Source organism: Bicyclus anynana, chromosome 11 (assembly GCF_947172395.1).
Source record: "Bicyclus anynana chromosome 11, ilBicAnyn1.1, whole genome shotgun sequence".
In the NCBI taxonomy this organism is placed as follows: Eukaryota; Metazoa; Arthropoda; class Insecta; order Lepidoptera; family Nymphalidae; genus Bicyclus; species Bicyclus anynana.
The window spans coordinates 8,396,633-8,415,968 of NC_069093.1; the positions used below are offsets into that span (position 1 = coordinate 8,396,633).

General features: G+C 36.9%; 1 protein-coding gene across 1 annotated transcript; it reads right to left on the reverse strand.

The window, feature by feature from the left end:
• Window positions 1-834: 834 nt before the first annotated feature.
• On the reverse strand, window positions 835-14,367 carry LOC112048154 (sodium-dependent nutrient amino acid transporter 1-like). Its single transcript, XM_052884437.1, has 14 exons — window positions 14,335-14,367; window positions 13,924-14,031; window positions 13,133-13,388; window positions 12,166-12,385; window positions 10,657-10,700; window positions 9,369-9,516; window positions 8,713-8,791; window positions 6,652-6,755; window positions 5,544-5,736; window positions 3,857-4,033; window positions 3,173-3,272; window positions 2,434-2,610; window positions 1,686-1,780; window positions 835-1,116 (listed from the first exon to the last, which is right to left on the reverse strand). The coding sequence occupies exons 1-14, from the start codon at window positions 14,365-14,367 to the stop codon at window positions 931-933; spliced, it is 1,920 nt and encodes a 639-aa protein (XP_052740397.1). The 3' UTR covers window positions 835-930.
• Between the last annotated feature and the right edge of the window lie 4,969 nt (window positions 14,368-19,336).

Genomic DNA, 19,336 nt, shown 5'->3' on the forward strand with positions numbered 1-19,336 from the left:
TTCTATGTTGTTGTTGAGGGTATGCACTAGTGAGAAAGTTAACCAAACTGAGAAAATCTTCATTTAATCAGCATTAAGAAAACAACTCTTAGGGTATGCAGTACTTTAAAGCATGTATGAAGTGCACGCCACTGCAAACGCGCTACAATTTAAGCCGCATGATCTTTCATAAAAAATATTCGTCAGAAATGTCTTCTTGTCTGCGTTCAAAATATAAATCCACAGTAAAATAAATAACAAGAGTTATTTTAAAAATTAAAGTTTATTGAAAAAAAAATCATTCATTATTTATTGTATTTTTTTTCTTATGTAATAACTTAACACGAACTTAACTATTTTAATTAAAACTTATTTTAATGTATTCTATATACATATGTTATAACCTTAATACATACCTAATTATGCTAATATTTTACTACACAGGTAATGTGCTAAAGTATTCAAATAATCCTTCATTCGCACGAGAGTTTTTTAACGGACGTAAATTTGAACGCTATTTTAACGTTTAATTTAGAAATCTTCCTCCGCGAGCCTCGTTCTTTTTTTCAACATATTTAAATGAATATATTTAAATATTTGGACTATAACTAGTCTCTAATTATCTATTTATATGTTTACTTACTAAGATATCTGATGATATAAACCTAATCTACACAGACACTGAAAAACACTTGTGTTGGTCACCACAAATATTTTTGTCCAGCTGTGAAACTTCGAAAGAACTTTGAAAGAACTTCGCCATCAAAGATAATGGTAAAAATGGTAGATAGGTACAACACTTTACTATGAATTTTAAACATACGCCACACTATATAATTAACACAACACGTTTCTGAGATACATTAATCGGACTACCGAATAAGTGAGTAATGAGCCGCGAAATGCGCGAAATTCCCAAGGAAATAGGTATAAGTAAGGTACCAAAGTATTCTATTTGGCCGAGGTCCCCGTTGCTCTATATCCTCTAAATAATATAACGTATATATGATGGAACCAGTTCTTTCGTTGGAACACGCGTTCTTCTTTCGCTTGTCGTCTGAATGCTTTCCATTCCTCGTGTCGCACGGGATCGGTCGGGCCATACGATGGCCTCTTGCGGAACGCTGTTTTGATAGTCTGTACAAAAAAGATATTTTTTTTATAAAGTATAATTAACAAATTATTACATAGTATAAAACAAAGTCGAAACAAAAACAAAGAGAAAGATAGTCGATACAGATTAATTCGAATTAAAAATACGAGTATCTTTTTTTTATTCTTTACAAATTAGCCCTTGACTACAATCTCACCTGGTGATAAGTAATGATGTAATCTAAGATGGAAGCGGGCTAACTTGTTAGGAGGAGGATGAAAATCCACACAACTTTCGGTTTCTACATGACATCGTACCGGAACGCTAAATCGTTTGGCGATACGTCTGCCGGTAGGGTGGTAACTAGCCACGGTCGAAGTATCCCGAACCAGCCAGACCTGGACCAATTAAGAAAATCTCAATCGGCCCAGCCGGGAATCGAACCCAGGACCTCCGTTTTGTAAATCCACCACGCAGACCACTGCGCCACGAATGCCGTCAAGAGTCTATCCTAGTAGCGTGTTAGATGGAGAAAGATAGTCGATAGAGATGAATTCGAATTAAAATACGATTATCATTACAGAAGAGCGTTACTGATTTGTAAAAACCTTACCTCTAAGACATCACTAGTTCTGTACTTCCACAAAGCGATTGCCATGAACAAGGGAACCAGCGCCATTCCAACATATTGAAGAACTTGTCCAGCAACTGTAATATTAATCTTGTAAATGTAGATACTCGTGGGTACTTATGCGCGTCAGTGCGTGTTGCCAGTGATGAACTATGGTTCCGAGACTTGGTCGCTAATTAAGGGCCTCATAAGAAGGCTCAGAGTCACACAGCGGGCGATGGAACGAGCTAAGCTCGGAATATCTCTGCGTGATCGAATCAGAAATGAGGATATTCGCAGAAGAATCAAAGTCACCGACATAGCTTAACGAGTCGCGAACCTGAAATGGCAATGGGTGGGGCATATAAGTCCCAAAGTGTTGGAATGACGAACCCGCACTAGAAAGCGCAGTGTTGGTCCATGTGGACTGACGACATCAAGCGAGTCGCAGGGATTCACTGGATGCAGGCGGCTCAGGATCGTGATGTTTGGAAGTCCTTACAAAAGGCCTATGTCCTGCACTGGACGTCCATCGGCTGATATGATGATGATAAAACGTACGAGTAGGTATATGACATATAGCAACATTACTTTTAAATAAAGATTTAAATAGGCCTTATAATAAGTAGCATGTCTCAAAATAGAGTTGTTCAATAATTCCTGAGTAGTTTGTTGGTGATTTCTATTGATATTTAATTGTGTATCTAAGTTTGAGGATATGCTTATGTGCTCGTAATAAGTAAATACTCACTGTACGCTCCGTCGGGGTAGTATTCACCGCCAAACTTGATTTTTTCCGTTGTTATCATTGCGTAGAAGAACACGACTATCATGAGAACGGGAGTGATGATTGCCCAGCAAATTCTCCAGAAAAATGATGACCTAAATCCAAGCATGTACTGAATGTCGAGACATAAATTTTCGAGTCCTGTAAAAAGTAAAATTTTAAATAAGATAGGAAGTAAGAATTATTTTGCATATCTTTACTTTTACAGAAGCTTACAATAAGTATCTAGTGCTGTCTCAGGGGTGATGAAGGGTAGATAGAAGGGTGATGGATTTACCAAACAACTAAACGGCAGGGCCCAATGGGCATAAGAAATGTATGTATGTAATGTAAAGAAGAAGAGATGGGTTAAGGATATAATAAGAACAGCAGGAAAAAACTTAATGCATAATTGTGGCCAAAGATAGGGAAAGATGGAAAAGTATGGCGAAGGCTTTTACCCATTGGGGGCACATAACAAAATAACAGAAATGCAATAATTTATGACTAATATATTATGTATTGTAAAATTGTTAAGTGGAAAATAAAGCTGTAATAAAAAAAAAACTCTCAGAGTTTTAAACCGGTGAAAGACAACCAACCATATTTACTAGCAACGATTTAAACAATTTGAAAGCCTGCAATATTCGTATGAGACATAAGTAGCATTAACTTAACACCTTAACACGTAAAACAAAATATAAATGAAGATTACACAACTTACCATAAATCCAGAATATCGCAATAGTTTCAGCGATAGCCGAGAACAGCCGCATGAAAGTTCCACCATAATGATCCACTATTTCCAAGACGTATTGTCCTCCCTAGAACAGAAAAAAAAATAATGTCACACGCCTTCATTCTAAGTGAACGACGCGACGGCTTAACGTGCTCTCCGAGATACGGGGTGTAACACCACTAACTTCCTACGGGTTAAAATTTTTATAAACTGAAAAACTCATATAGCCCGACGTGACTTGATTCGAAACCAGGAGCTCTGAAACCATATAGGCTGACTACTGGACCAACAAGGCCGTCACTCGTCGACATTTATCAACTAGCGGACGCTCGCGACTTCGTCCGCGTGAAAATCGACGTAAACTTTCAACCCTGATTCACCCTCTTTTGATTTTATTTTCGCGATAAATTACTTCTTTGTATTATGGTCTCCAATTGTGCCAAGTTTTATTTGTATCCATTCAGTAGTTTCAGCGTGATGCCCGGTCAACAAAAATACGGACAGACAGACGAAAATTATAATATGTATATAAAAATTAATTGCTGTTCGTTAATCTCGCTAAAACTCGAAAACGGCTGAACGGATTTATCTTATCTTAGTTCCTGAAATTAGAGCGTTCAAACAAACAAACAAACTCTTCATCTTTTTAATATTAGTATAGATACTTACGGGAGTGACATAGACGAGTCCCATTAGAAAGATGGAGATGCATACTCCGGCCGACATGAAATGCGTAGGGACCCGCGGGAAGGCGTCCAGCAGAGCCGTGTTGATCACTGACAGCAGCGCCACGCCCGACCCGACGCCCAGAGTGGCCATCATAAGGAAGAATAACACGGCGAACAGCTGGAAATATAACTAGGTCTAGGTATCTAAGAATACTAAAAAAACCTTCAAAAAAGCCAAAAATCACTTTGAAGACGGTGCCAAGACAGTGATGTATTAACTTATGCCGTTTTAATCATGAAGATTTAGCATTTTTAGACCGTTCTTTTAGGCTTTAATTAATACGTCACTATCTTAGCACCGCTTTCAAACTGATCAGAAGGTAGCACACACAATGTTATTTTTCGCTTTTTAGTTTAGTACAAACATTTATGTGATTTTGAAGTCGGTTGATTTTAAAAAAGAGGTTGTCAATTCGACGCGTGTTTTTTTTATTGTTTGTTACCTCATAATTTCGTCATTTATTAACCAAATTTGTATTTATTGAAAATTCCTGTTCTGTTTGAAAGAGTTAGTAATTAATAAAATTAAAATAACTGAAATACGTCTTTGAAGACGTTTCCATTTCTGTGTTAAAAAGATTACACTCAAGTTTTCACGGCATCGCAAAATACATACGTAGATAGGTATTATTACTTTTACGATTATCAAAATATGATAATGATAGGTAATGATGGCATACGTGCTCACCGAGGCATGTGTGTTCACCACCAAATTCCATTCTGGGCCGAGAATTTTTAGTGAAATTTTTTTAGAAACCTCGAACTTAGGACCTCGTAATCGGAAGCCACGTAGACAAACCACTGGACCAACAAGGTTATCGTTTTTACGTGGGGGAATTCTCATGGATCTAGTACGCGCTCAGTCTTCAGGATTTCCTTCTCGCCATGGGTAGGCAAGAAGGCTATCTCGGACTTCAACCGACTGAAACCAGGTGTTCGTCGTCTCTCGTCTTCTCTCGTCTCGTCGCCTGATGACTTGGCCACGGGAATGTTTCCTAAGCTAGCGCAATCAAGCCAGGGTTAGGGGCCTTCCATACAACAGTACCGGCCCGAAGTAAATTTTAAAATGGAGCGAGATCCAATTATGGCGCCTCTCCTGTTTGCTCCTAATAATCCTATACCAAATTATGAGTATGAAGTAATAATGGAACGCGAATATCTTGACCATACTATGGGATGACCAATTGAAAATCAGGCGCAGTACCGTCTACGGTTGACTAGGATTATCAATTAGGCGCTCTCTCAGATTTTGCGCCTAGAGCGACTGAAAGAAAAGAAAGAAAGAAAGAAAAATGCGTTTATTTCGAAATTATGCCAAACATCACAATATCTCCAGTACACCAGGACATCCAGGACAATATCCTGCGATGTGTGGCATAACCCTATACAGCTCAGCATAATGCTATACTGTTCCGTTCGCCATATTGACGGGCCGGCCCTGTATACAACAGGCTCTCCTTGGTGCTGTTGACAGCGAGAGATTACTAAGAGCGTCAACAACGCGAGGACTTATCTCCGAGGGGTGACAGTTTTCCCGTATCCATCACCTGGAGGTCCTCGTTAAGGCAACAAGTCTGATCCTAAGTTAATACTTGGTTTGTGGCGGAATAGTTTTGGCAGGTACTTACCTGAGGGACAAATGGTGATTTAGCGATGGCGTCCGGATATGACACAAATGCCAAGCTAGAGCCGCCGCTGCCGATGACCTCATTAATATCTTCGTAACCCAACTCGTAGGCCAGATTGCCCAATATACCGAAAATGGTGATACCAGAGATTAAACTGGTGAATGTATCTAGAGTTGTTACTATCATGGAGTCCCTGCAAATAGAAAAGCCGATTATATAACTGTATCATTACCATTATCTATATCTTTACTAAACTCTATCATTACTCTCTGTCAATCCGTGTTAAAGCAGCATGGTGGGTTAAACCTCCAAAACCCCTCTCCTAAAAGAAGTAGTCTGATGATGATGAAATTCTTGTATATATAAGTACTTATGTATTAAGCAAAGGTAATCTGAAAATTTCGTGACGTTGTTAAATTGGATTTGTTTTTATGAACGGGTTTTTTTTTAATTATCTATATAGGTCTATATAATCTATGCATCAACAATAGTAGGTAATCATTTATTAGATAGTATTTATGCGTGTAACGTCTAAAGCCAATCTAATCGTGAATTCCAGTTTTTACCAACATAATAAGAAAGTGTAATATTTTTATCAATAATTCTAGATCAATGAATTTTGACGGCCTCGTAGCGCAGTGGTATGCGCGGTGGATTTAATGACGGAGGTCCTGGGTTCGATCCCCGGCTGGGCCGATTGAGGTTTTCTTAATTGGTCCAGGTCTAGCTGGTAGGAGGCTTCAGCCGTGGCTAGTTACCACCCTACCGACAAAGACGTACCGCCAAGCGATTTAGCGTTCCGGTACGATGTCGTGTAGAAACCGAAAGGAGCTTGGATTTTTATCCTCCTTCTGACTAGTTAGCCCGCTTTCATCTTAGATTACATCATCACCATCCATCAGGTGAGATTGTAGTCAAGGGCTAACTTTTAAAGAATAAAAAAAAAATGAATGTACTTTACAAATTAAAATGTAGCTATTACATATTTTATACGACCATTCTGTATTGTGTTATTTGTATATTTTTGAAAAATAACTAGTTAGGTATTTACACTCGATTACATCGATCGATCGTACTGTAAACAGTGATATAAACAAATAACAATTACCTGTAAACATTCTGTTTAAATCCATTAAACGAAGAGAACATAATCAAAGTACCGGAACAAACTGATAGAGAGAAAAACACCTGTGTTATGGCTGCGTACCATACCTGAAAAAGAAAAAAAAATCTTTTTTAACCGACTTCAAAAAAGGAGGAGGTTCTGAATTCGATGCGTAGGTTTTTTTTAATGTTTGTTACCGTTACCTCATAACTACGTTCTCTGTTAACCAATTTTGAAAATTCTTTTTTGTTTGCATTGAAAGAGTGCTTCCAGATTACCATTTAACTTTCATGAAAAGCGGTTCAGGGATTATGTGTTGAAGCCAAAATAACTGATACACTTCTTTAAAATCGGTTCCATTTTTGTGTTAAAAAGATTAGTTATTACATGAACTTTTTTTATTTTTTTACATTTTACATACCCATTTGTCCATTTGTTGTTGAAAAGTATATTAATAACAAACAAAATGTAAAAGCTTGCAAGAGGAGTGGATAGTCACATTACAACTAGCGGACGCCTGAAGCTTTGTTTGCGGGAAACATGAATTTTCCTAGTTAAAAAGTGGCCTTTATATAGATAGCTCTATAACCTTCTCAATCTTCCAGATCACAAATAGACATTTTCGTTCAGCGGCTTAGCCGTAAAAAGGTAACAGACAGTCAAACGATCGCATATTTCATAATATTAGTAGAAGTAGATAGATATGGGTAGATTTGTTTGCTAAAATATATGATAAGTATCTAAAAAGTAGACTTTTTTAATTTTTTTATTGACTACTTTAATTATTTTGCTTTACATTCCTACTATTGGGCTAGGATAATTAGTTTTTATTAGCCCGTTGCTTTCTCTCATTTATTCATTTAGGTACATTTTTTTAATTTTAACAACGCTTATAAACATAAAAAAACTATTTAAAATTTATATAAAATCCCTTTTAGTTGGGTAGGTATATTATACTTATTAATTACAAGTCATCCGTTCATTTCGATAAGATTACGTATTATTACGTAGGTAGATATATAAATAACATGTTAATAAGATTGATTAATTAAATATAGGTAATTAATGACAATTGCTTTCGCTTTCATCATTATCTAAGAATTAGGTAAATAGTAGATTAACTGATATTACATATCAGTAGCTAAATGAGACTGCATGTTTATATAAAATATAGCATTGTCACCAGTTCCTTTTATTAGTTTCATGAAATTCATGTAATTAATTGATATGAGTGTCGAAATTTTTGATAATGAAATTTTTCTATTAGGTAATACTTTTAGATTAGGTACTTTTATGGTTTCCGTCGAAAACTATACCTTTTTGGTTTTATTTCATCACCGGACCTTTGCGATAATTGTAACTTATCATTTAGTCTAAAACTTTTTCTATCAAACACAGATGACAACGTGTCCATAGATCATAAAAGAAATATAAATTCCTTCATAAAATACAAATAAGATTAAGCCACATAGGTTATCATAGATTTATAATTTAGGTAATGATTAAATTAATATTTTATATATCAATGAAAATCATCACTTTTTAGCATAGGTACTCTACCTACTTGTACGTTATGTTGGTCCAGTTGTTAAGTATATTATGTGGCTTTGAATCCAGGTCCTGGGATTGAGTCCTATGTTTGCAAGCTTTTGTTGCCACTAAACCTTTTTAAAATGAACCTATTTTAAAAGGATTTTTACTGGAAAATACGCGGCGGCTATTGAGCAAAATATAGGCTACTTTTTATATATTATAATATTACAATAAATCTTGGTAGTCACTTACGTACAAGAACCGTGATAGCCCAGTGGATATGACCTCTGCCAACCAACGGTTCAGTTATGTGTATTTTAAGAAATTAAATATCACGTGTCTCAAACGGTGAAGTAAAAACATCGTGAGGAAACCTGCATACCAGAGAATTTTCTTAATTCTCTGCGTGTATGAAGTCTGCCAAACCGCATTGGGCCAGTGTGGTAGACTATTTGGCCTAACCTCTCTCATTCTGAGAGACTCGAGCTCAGTGAGCCGAATATGAGTTGATAATGATGATGAGTCACTTACTCGAACTTCGAGGATTTTACTCCAAACTGGTGTTACGAAGAATAGAATACCAGTAGCAGCTCCAGGTAGAGTGACGGCTCTGAAATATTTCATTCAATTTTTACTTTTATCAACTTTATAAACTCTGGGCCTGTAGCCATGTGGCATGTTTATGTGGTGGTTGATTCTCTTTCAATTTAAAAATGTACGTCATTCGTTATCTGCAGGTTTTGTTTCTCATTCTTATATATTTTTTTACTTTTTAAAGCGGTTAATGAAGAAGAAAAGCTTAGAAAAAGAAGCGTATAGAAAGAGAATTGGCGTGGCATATAACTACAGACCCTGGTTCTACTTGTTCGTGTGGTAGTCTTTACAAATAGTCAAACTTGACGTTTCAAAAGTGCTTGTAAAGTAAGAGCGGCGGCACACGATGCGCCGCACCGGACTTGCAACCACCGAGACGAGGCGGGGAGGGGTGAATGCGTTGCGACGTCTGAGCGGCACCGCTCAGTTGTTTATGCGTCACAAATTCACAAGGATTTCTAGACTGTCTAAAGCTGTTATAGCGCTGCTGACATAACAACGCCGCACCGCTCGTGTGCCCCCGCTCTGTGCCTAATAAAAATGAATAAATGAATTTTGATTTTTATTTTGATTACTGTAAACTATCAAAATACCTGATAAGAAGGATAAGCATCACAACGTAAGGGAACAGAGCGAGGAAGTAGGCCGCTTTGCCAGAACTTTTTACGCCGCGGGCGACGATTAGATATATAATAATCCAGGAAGCCAGCAAACAGAGGGTGAGATCCCATAGTGGAACACCTGAAATTATAATTGCTGTTTAGTATCTAATAGATCTCAACTATAAGAGCGATCATCATCACCGAGGGGTGGTGGTTCCATCCATTGGTCTAATGTCGTATCCACTTCTAATACAGTAGTTCCAGACTAGTTGGAGGGGAATCGGAATATTGGTCATATTTAAAAGATAAAAGAAATATTCTTCTTAAAAAAATTATAAAAGTTATAATTTTTTTATATGGCGTATCAAAGGTGGCGCATGCAAATTAAGCTTTTACTTTTTTCTATTTTATTCAGATAATATTATGTTATTCTGTTTCGATGATATGTAAATGGTGAAGAAAACACATCCTTTGTAAAATATCGATTGGTACCATCAACTTCTTCTTGGTGTACCTACAACAACTGCTTCTGTTTTGCAGAAGTGTTAGGTTCTTGACGTAACGAGTTGAAATGGATTTCAAAGGGATCAATCGATCAATGATTTCATTGTGTTTGTGTCAGAGATGTTTGTTTTGAATATACTTCTAGGTATATTCCATTAATTGTCTAATGATATGGAATATCATTATTTTTTGTGAATGACTGAACGATCTCATAACACGTGCCGTGAGGATCGGCATAATTTATAACCGACAAATTGCTATTTGGTGATCTCACATATTTTATCATATCGCAGCACAATAAAGCATACCTATCGTGTATCATCTATCAATAAAGCATCTAATCAATATCGTGTAGATATATTTTGCGTAGTTGCTAATATCCATGAGAAATTGAGTTTGTTTGTTTGTTACGTTTTATAATAAACCGATTTTCTTCAGAGATAGAAGAATATGGAGTCTTGGATAAGAAAATATTCTTCTTATACTATAGGTACTATTCTTCGTAAAAATAAAAATAGAGGGGGTTATAATAGAGGTTTAAAGCTCGAATGAAAGTCCTTATTTTCATGACAAATTAGGTAGGGGCATGTACCTACTCGTACTATCGAAATAATTATTATTATACTAGCGGACGCCCGCGACTTCTTCAGCGGAAAAATATGGTAGGTACCTACAGACTTGATATTTGTACTCTTGACAAGCGTATGTAGGTAAGTGTATGTATTATACACGACAATTATTATTACTGTTAACAACAAAACAATAAACAACATACCTATTCCATCGTCAATGTTGGGTAAACGGCGAAGGACTGTTTGTCTGAAATTTAAAAGAAAATTTGTAGTCAAACTGTTATCCAAATGTGCTATGACCTGCAGTAGTAATACAAAACTCATTTTAGGAAGGTTAAAACTTTGTCAGTGCATGCTCCTACCTTATATAAGTAGCCAAAATACAGTAGCCAAATATCGAGCTTAACTTTATTTTTTCTTATTGGTTTGCAAAACTGGCACAGTGACTGAACGTAACATTTCAAAAATATCTTCTATTCATCCTCATGTACTTGTATCTACTTGAAGCAAACATGCTTACATTGGGTACTTAAGACAAAATATAAATAAAAACAAAAAAGACAAACAAACAAAAATATGAAGAAAACAAATGTGAAGAATTTATCGATCAACAACATTTAAGAAAACCTAGTTTTAATACTACTAATTGAGAGCTCTAGAAGATTTGCAGATCTTCGATTGTTAATTATTAGATTAATAATATGACTGCCTTCGATTCAGAGGGCGTACATTCGAATCATGCTCGGGGCATGCACCTCCAACTTGTTGTGTGCATTTTAAGAAGTTAAATATCAAATGTAATTGGTGAAGGAAAAACATCGTGAGGAAACCTCCATACCCGAGAATTTTATTTATTCTCTACGTGTGTGAAGTCGGCTGCCATTGGGCCAGCGTGGTGCAGGACTAAGGCCTAACCCCTCTGATTCTGAGGGGAGACTCGTGCTCAACAGTAAGCTGATGATGTTGATGAGATTAAGAATAAATAATTGGTCACACTTCACTACGACAGCGCGACTCCTGTGTGCGCGCGACGTGATCGCTACTCTATGGCTACGGGACATTTGCCGTAGCGAATTTCTGCGTCACTTCTGTACTAAAGCCAAACTCGGTGTGTACTGTTTACCAACAAATTAGAAATGATGGTAATAAACGCATGTCATTTTATACTTAATTCATTTTAAATTTGTATTGTTTTATTACAAAATATTATTCAAAATATATGAACTAAGGACATCTAATTGTTCTAAGCTTATTAAAATTCATTTTCATTAATTCAAGAACAAGTTAATTATTATAAAATATTTGGTGTGGAATGACTAGTGATTTATTAATAATTAATTTGTAACTATTTTTAATTTGTTTGTTGGTAAATAGTGCACATCGAGTATGGCTTATACTTATCTACATTTATTTTAGTAGCTTGACAATTCGACGCTTGCTATTGATACCGCGCGGAAAATAGCCACGGCGAATGTGCAGTGGCTAAGTCCTTACTCTCTTTTTCCTGTTGAGTAAATGCCGTTTTGCTCCCTGCGGAACCACTACGACGTGACCGGGGGGGTACAAACTACAAGGCCAGGCGTCCCAGAGAGGGGATTTAGAGCATAGGCCAACACACTGGCCCAATACGATGTTAACTGCCCCAATATTGACCTTACGACTCAGTTGATAACGCTGACTATAGTAAGGATTTAAAAATTAAATTATCTTACGAGAAATAAAGTTCAGCACTGCTCCTATGAGTGTTGCCTTCTATAGCACTCATGTTGACTGATACTCCTGAGGGCACACAATCTGTCCAACTTTGGTCGCAGATCGCCCAGGGCAGTGGATCCTGGAAACTCATCGCCAGGTAGTATAAGCACAAGGCAATGATTGAAACGTAATATGACACGAGCAACATGGCGCCGAATGTTTGCGCATATCCGGTACCTGTAACGACAAAAGTAAATTAGAAAATAATTCGGGTAAATATTCCGCAATTTTTGATAGTAATAACTAGCGGTCGACCGCGACTTCGTCTACCCTTAGACCTCTTTAATCCGCCCCTATCGCAAAATCCGTTTTTAGCGGACACCTTCTAACTATATACTGTCTCCCTGCCAAATTTCGTCTTTGTACGTTAAACAGTTTTCGAAATTTTGTGAGAATCTGTCTGAGAATGTAAATAGATGTATGTATTGCTTTTTTGCAATTTTTTTTTGCTTTACAAGTTAGCCCTTGACTAAAATCTCACCTGACGATAAGTGATGGTGCAATCTAAGATGGAAGCAGGCTAACTTGTTAGGAGAAGGATGAAAATCAACTGCGGTGTGTGGATTTTCCTACACGACATCGTACCGAAAATTTAAATCGCCGGTAGGGTAACTAGCCACGGCCGAAGCCTCCCACCACCACCAGCCACACCTGGAAGCCAGGTGTGCAACGCACGCAACCTAAGCTCTCAAAAACATTTTCTTCCCGTTTTCGTCATATTTTTCTTTAATGCACCGCTCCTATTGGTCGTAGCGATAAATGGAACACAAAAATGATTTTCAATTCTACCGAATACTTCCTAAGATTAGCGTTCAAACACAATCTTCAGCTTTATAAGTTTTTATAGATACGTAAAATTACTATTGACGCATCAAGAGCTTTTTAAATTCTCTTAAAAACTATCATATTGGAATCCATTCTTACCTTTCATAGCCGGTGAGAGTGCCCATACATTGATGCAGTTGCTATTACTGAATTGTCCAAGAACTGTTTCAAGATAGTACATAGGTTTACCTATGACTATAAGCACAATAATATAAGGGATCAGGAAGGCCCCGCCACCGTTTTCGTATGCTACGAACGGAAAACGCCATACGTTTCCCAATCCAACTGAAGTAGCGATGCAGGACATGAGAAATTCGTATTGGCTTCCCCATTTTTGCCTTTCAATTGGTTTTTTCTGTAAATATTTTTAAATCACACGTCCTAATTAAAAGGTTTGCGTATTTTTAAAGATCAAAAATGAATAAAAAAAAATTAAATTAAAAGTTAAGAGGTCTCCAATATATATATTGACGTAAATAAAAATTCACCTGTTTAGACGCCTGATTTTATATTTGTGTCATTAATATATTGATTATGTTAAAATTATAATCAAAATTAAATGCTTAAAATTTTCAAGAAAAAGTTTTGAATTAAAAGTATATATAGTTGGTAGTTAAAATCTAGGGAATTAATTTAATTCAATATGAAGAGTTTATAGCTCCACGGTTAAGTAGCCACTTACACCGATAGGTTTCTACACCGATAATAGTTAATTCTATCTCTAAACGTTGGACTTTTTTACTCACTTCTACCACAGACTGAAGGGAAAAGGGTATGTAAGTCATGTTCAAAAAATATGTATGGTTTTAAAAAATAAATGGCTGTAGATTGGATATAATATTTAGGTTTATATCGCATGTTTAAGAATATTCACTGGTAGGTAAACTCACCTCATTTAATTTGCTTTTCTCTTGAGACTTAGTTATAAATTCTGGTTTGGAGTCAAAGGCAATGTTCACCTTTCCCCCATTTTTTACAGTGTAGTCAGTCTCGTCGGCCTACAAAATAATTGAGAGCATTATTTATATGTATAAACTAAATAATTGATCATTAATTTTGTATGTAAAATAAAAAAAAATATAATAAGAGAAAAAAATTAATAAAACAATTATATTGACCATTATTTTAATTAATTTTTGTTTTGAGTATTTCTAATAACAAAAACCATTGATGAAAGGCACGACTATGTTCTCTCTGTCAGGAATAGTTGTGATGTTTCTTTGGTGGTAAGTATTTATTGTACCCTAAAATAAATCCGATGATAAAAAATATCAGATAAATTTCTTTGATATTACCTATACATCATGTAGCGGCGGTAGATTAAATGGATCCATTATAAAGGTGTAATGAGATTGTCCTTAAGCAAGTATTGACGCCATTAAAGAGGCATTCAGTTGATTTTTTTAAACTTACACAATACACACAATACTAGTTATCCCCAAAGTAAGTCTTTGTTATGGCTATTAAGATATTTATTAAATACTAGCGGAAGGCGCGACTTCGTCCGCCCTTAGACCTCTTTAATCCAGCCCTTACAGTAGTATCGCTGTAAAAATGGAGTAACTTCTCCCGTTTTACCAACATTTCCCTTCACTGCTCTGCTCCTATTGATCGTAGCGTGATGAAAAGTGTACTATAACCTGCCCAGAAGTATGAAGAATAATTGTACCAAGTTTCCGTCGAGTAGTTTTTGTTTCTATAACGAACATACAAACAGACAGACATACAAAAATTTTACTGATTGCATTTTTGGCATCAGTATCGATCACTTGTCACTGATAGTTATTTTGGAAATATATTTCATGTACAGAATTGACCTCTCTACAGATATATTATAAGTATAGATGATACTCGTATTTATAAACTACATAGAAATTCTTATATAGTGTAAATATTTCAATAATCTTTGAACCAGTATTAGCAATTTTGTCACGAAATATTGTAGCAATGGCATGTAGAGCAGTGATAGCTTATTGGACATGACCTCTGCCTCCGATTCCGGAGGGTGTAGGTTCGAATTTGGTCCGGGGCATGCACCTCTAACTTTCCTGTTATGTGGATTTTAAGAAATTAAAAGTTTCACGTGTCTCAAACGATTAAGGGAAAACATCGTGAGGAAACCTGCATACCTCAGAATTTTCTTCATTCTCTGCGTGTGTGAAATCTAAATAAAATAAAATAGAGTATTTGTCACTAACCTCTTTAATTCTGACAGGAGACTCAAGCTCAACAGTGAGCTGAATATGGTTGATAATAATGAATGGCATGGCCTTCATAGATGCAAAAATGGACTGCCTACCCTGAGGGCTGATTAGGTCTAGTTACGCCTTGTACAAATTTTAGTACTGAAAAGCTGTAATTCATTAAGGTCGCCGAAAACGTTGTAAGATAAATTGTCAATTTTTCGTCGTGGGCAGGCATTTGTTTTACTAATTAGGTGTATGTGTATCCAATAGTGTAGAATAACGTTGGTTAGATCTTTAAAACATTTTGCAGGTTTTTAACACCATTTTTCGAGTTAGGGATATGTTTGTGAAATATTAAGGTTCAAAATAGTCACCCCTGCTAGCTAATATTTTGTTAATAATGCATAAAATCACGGAAGTAGTATATTCAAAAAAAATAAAGTCGACAAACTAAAAATTTCGTCATTTGTGAACCTCAACAGTGTTGTGTGTGTGTGTGTAGACTCGACAATTCGAGTCTACACACACACACACACATAAACTTAAATTGAGAACCTCCTCTTTTTCTTGAAGTCAGTTAAAAATTAGGCAATACCTGTTTAATAACATACGCATGGATAGTAAAGCTTACTTACTTTAGTAACAAAACATCTTCATTTTCTATTCGTTTTTTTTTACACCCTGTACAATTTGTCTATAAGTAAATATGTTTTAATTCGCAAATATTTGGTTGGTATCTTATATGTTGATTGATTTGCTTTAATTGATTTCACCATGATAATATATTTGTACCAGTCATTGTCGTCATTGTCGTCGATATCTTCGAATTAATAGAAAATGTAACAATTTCACTCATAAGGAAAACAATTAAATAAACTTTAAAATCGAACAAACGCCTCAGAAAATTCTAATCTGAAAACATCATAATTTTTTTACAATATTTATAAAATACAAAATAAAATTTTCGAATCAGAAATGAGGAGATCCGCAGACGAACCAAAAGTCACTGACATAGCTCAGCGATTCGCGAAACTGAAGTGGTAATGAGCAGGCCACATAGTTCGATGGACGTTGCGGTTCCAAGGTGCTTTAATGGCGACCCCGCACCGGTAAGTGCAGTGTTGGTCGACCCCCCACTAGGTGGACCGAGGAGGATATCAAGCGGGTTGCAGGGAGCCGAGAGACCTATGTCCAGTAGTGGACGTCCATCGGCTGATAATGATGATGATGAATAAAAATTTTCCGTTGTGTACCCATGGTGCCTACTCTAGTTGAAAGCCTTGTGCACGCCACTGGGCAGGTGAAAGATGTTAGTACATTAATCGTACATGAATCTCCGCGGACTTTATACAATTTTGACATTGCATTATTATGTTAAACATTTGAAAGTATAAATTTCTATTCATCAGTAGTGGTAAGCGCGGTGGATTTACAAGACGGATCCTGGGTTCGATCCCCGGCTGGACCGATTGAAGTTTTCTTAATTGGTCCAGGTCTGGCTGGTGGGAGGCTTTGGCCGATAGGAGGTTACCACCCTACCGACAACCGCCAAGACGTACCGCCAAGCGATTTAGCGTTCCGGTATGATGTCGTGTAGAAACCGAAAGGGATGTGGATTTTCATCCTCCTCCTAACACGTTAGTCCGTTTCCATCTAAGATTGCATCATCACTTACCAACAGGTGAGATTGTAGTCAAGGACTAACTTACGTTATCAACCCATATTCGGCTCACTGCTGACCTCAAGTCTCCTCTCAGAATGAGAGGGGTTAGGCCAATAGTCCACCACGCTGGTCCAATGCGGATTGGCAGACTTCACACACGCAGAGAATTAAGAAAACTCTCTGGTATGCAGGTTTCCTTACGATGTTTTCCTTGGCTAACTTGTAAGTACAAAAAAAGCCGACGCTATCGTTGTAGCTAGAAATGCTTTTGCACACCGCGAGTGTTATCGACACGAATGGTTACGTCGCCACCGACGGTATGTTGTCTATCAGTGCGCACACGTGTGTAGGAGATTCTCACGTGGTGCATGATCACGTTGAATGCTCGTGTATTCATCGTCAGTAATACCTACAACAATCTGATTTTGGCACACTGTACGGCACCTTACTGCTATCATACTAGCGGTTTGTGAACGTTCTCAAAGCGGAGCGGGCTCGCAACGTACGAGGGGTGTTCAAAAAGTACGGTGACTTTTAAATTTTTACGGGCTACGTACATTCGATTACCTATGGACGCACCTAGCACATCAACAACAAAATATATCGTCGAAGTTGTGAAGAAAATTGTTTTTGAAAATCGTTGCTGAGAATTGCCGCGCATGCGCAGCGAATTAAATTTTTCCAAAACAAATTTTCTCATCAGTCCGAGCTAAAAACACTCTCGATCAAGTCATAATAATTCTCTTTCCGTGTGCTTTCTTGAGAACCCCACTCGGGTATATTTGCAGACATTAGATTATTCTTCCCCACTTTCGCTTCCTAGAACTTTTAAACGGCTCAACTGATTTCATAAAACATGTCTAAGAACATTTAATAAATAAGAATTTTAGTAAAAAATTCAACCGACTTCCAGCACAAAATATAACCAAAACTAAAGATAAACAAAAAATAACATCGTACCTATGTGCTACCTTCTGATCAGTTTGAAGGCGGTGCCAAGCCAGTGATGTTTCATTTGAAGCCGTTTAAATTACAAAATTTCTGTAGTTCTGTAGGCGCTGGAATCACGCTCCACCCCCGCACACTCCCACTAGGTGTTCGACCTTCCACTAGGTGTTCGACCGCCCACTAGGTGTTCAACCTCCCACAAGGTGTTCGACCTCCCACTAGGTGGTTCGATGACATCAAGCGGTAAGATAAGAGGCCAATGTCTAGTGAACATCCATCGACTAAAATGATGATGATGATGATGATGAAGGTGATTCATGACTCAAGTATTTTACAAGTAGTACCTATGTCATATAATAAAGAGTCACCGCCTTTTATTGAGATTCTGACAAGATAGACAAGATGTTTGCAATAATATAGTTTTAGGACTGTTAAAGTGTTGATTATGGTTTATTACGGTGGTAAGTTATTTATAGTCCTCGGTTGTTTTAAATCAAAATACAGGCCGCAACCGCAACTTCATCCGCGTGTAATTCAGTTTTCATAAATTAGCGTGAAACTGAAGTTAATGTTAATCCATCAAATCGATTCCAATCGGAAAGATTAACAAAAAAGAAAAACATACAAAATTTCACTCTATGTACTAATAAAAGTGGTCGAATTCGCAATTTGAGATTTTACTTATACCATTTGTAACAACAAACGTTACCGTGGCATAACGGACGCCAGCGCCATCTAGAAGCTATACTTATAATACGAATTCTGTACATTTTGTACATTCTGTAATTTTTTTTTTGGGGGGCATTATATAATCGATACTGAAGCTAAAAATTTTTTTTTCGACTTTTGTCTGTCTGCCCGTGTTTTTTGTTATTTGTTTGGCACGGTTTAAAACCATAGTACGGAGAAGGTTACTTTTAGGATACTTTTTATTGCGAAAATAAATTGAGAAGGGGGTGAAATAGGGGTTGAAAGTTTTGTATGGAAAGTCTTTCATTTTTAGAGTTACAGTTTTAAAAATTAGTTCATAAATCATAAAAAAATACGAAATATAATGAAATTCAAATTTTTTAAAAATTCAACCCCTAAAGTGGTGAAATAGGGCTTGATTAGTGTGAATACAGTAATATTTTCTCTTCATGATAATCCATGGTAGCTAATAACATAATGGCCCAAAGCAGTGACAGTTCACTCATTCACTAACAGCCGATGAACGTCGACAGGATATAGGCCTCTCGCATGGACTGCCGAACACAACGGTCTCGAGCCAACAATGCACTTCCAGTGTCTGGGAATCTCCTTATTTCTGATTCGATCACGCAGACACTCCAAGCATATCTCGTTCCATCGCCCGCCGATTAACTTTGAACCTTCTATAGTAGATTGTCTCGCAATCTTAGTGAAAATTAGAGTGTAACGCGCGGGGCTTAACCCATAATAAACTCTGTTTTTATTTGGCGGCCCTCGCCTTACGGCTCGTGCCCCCTCGTGCTTTCTAGCCCCTTT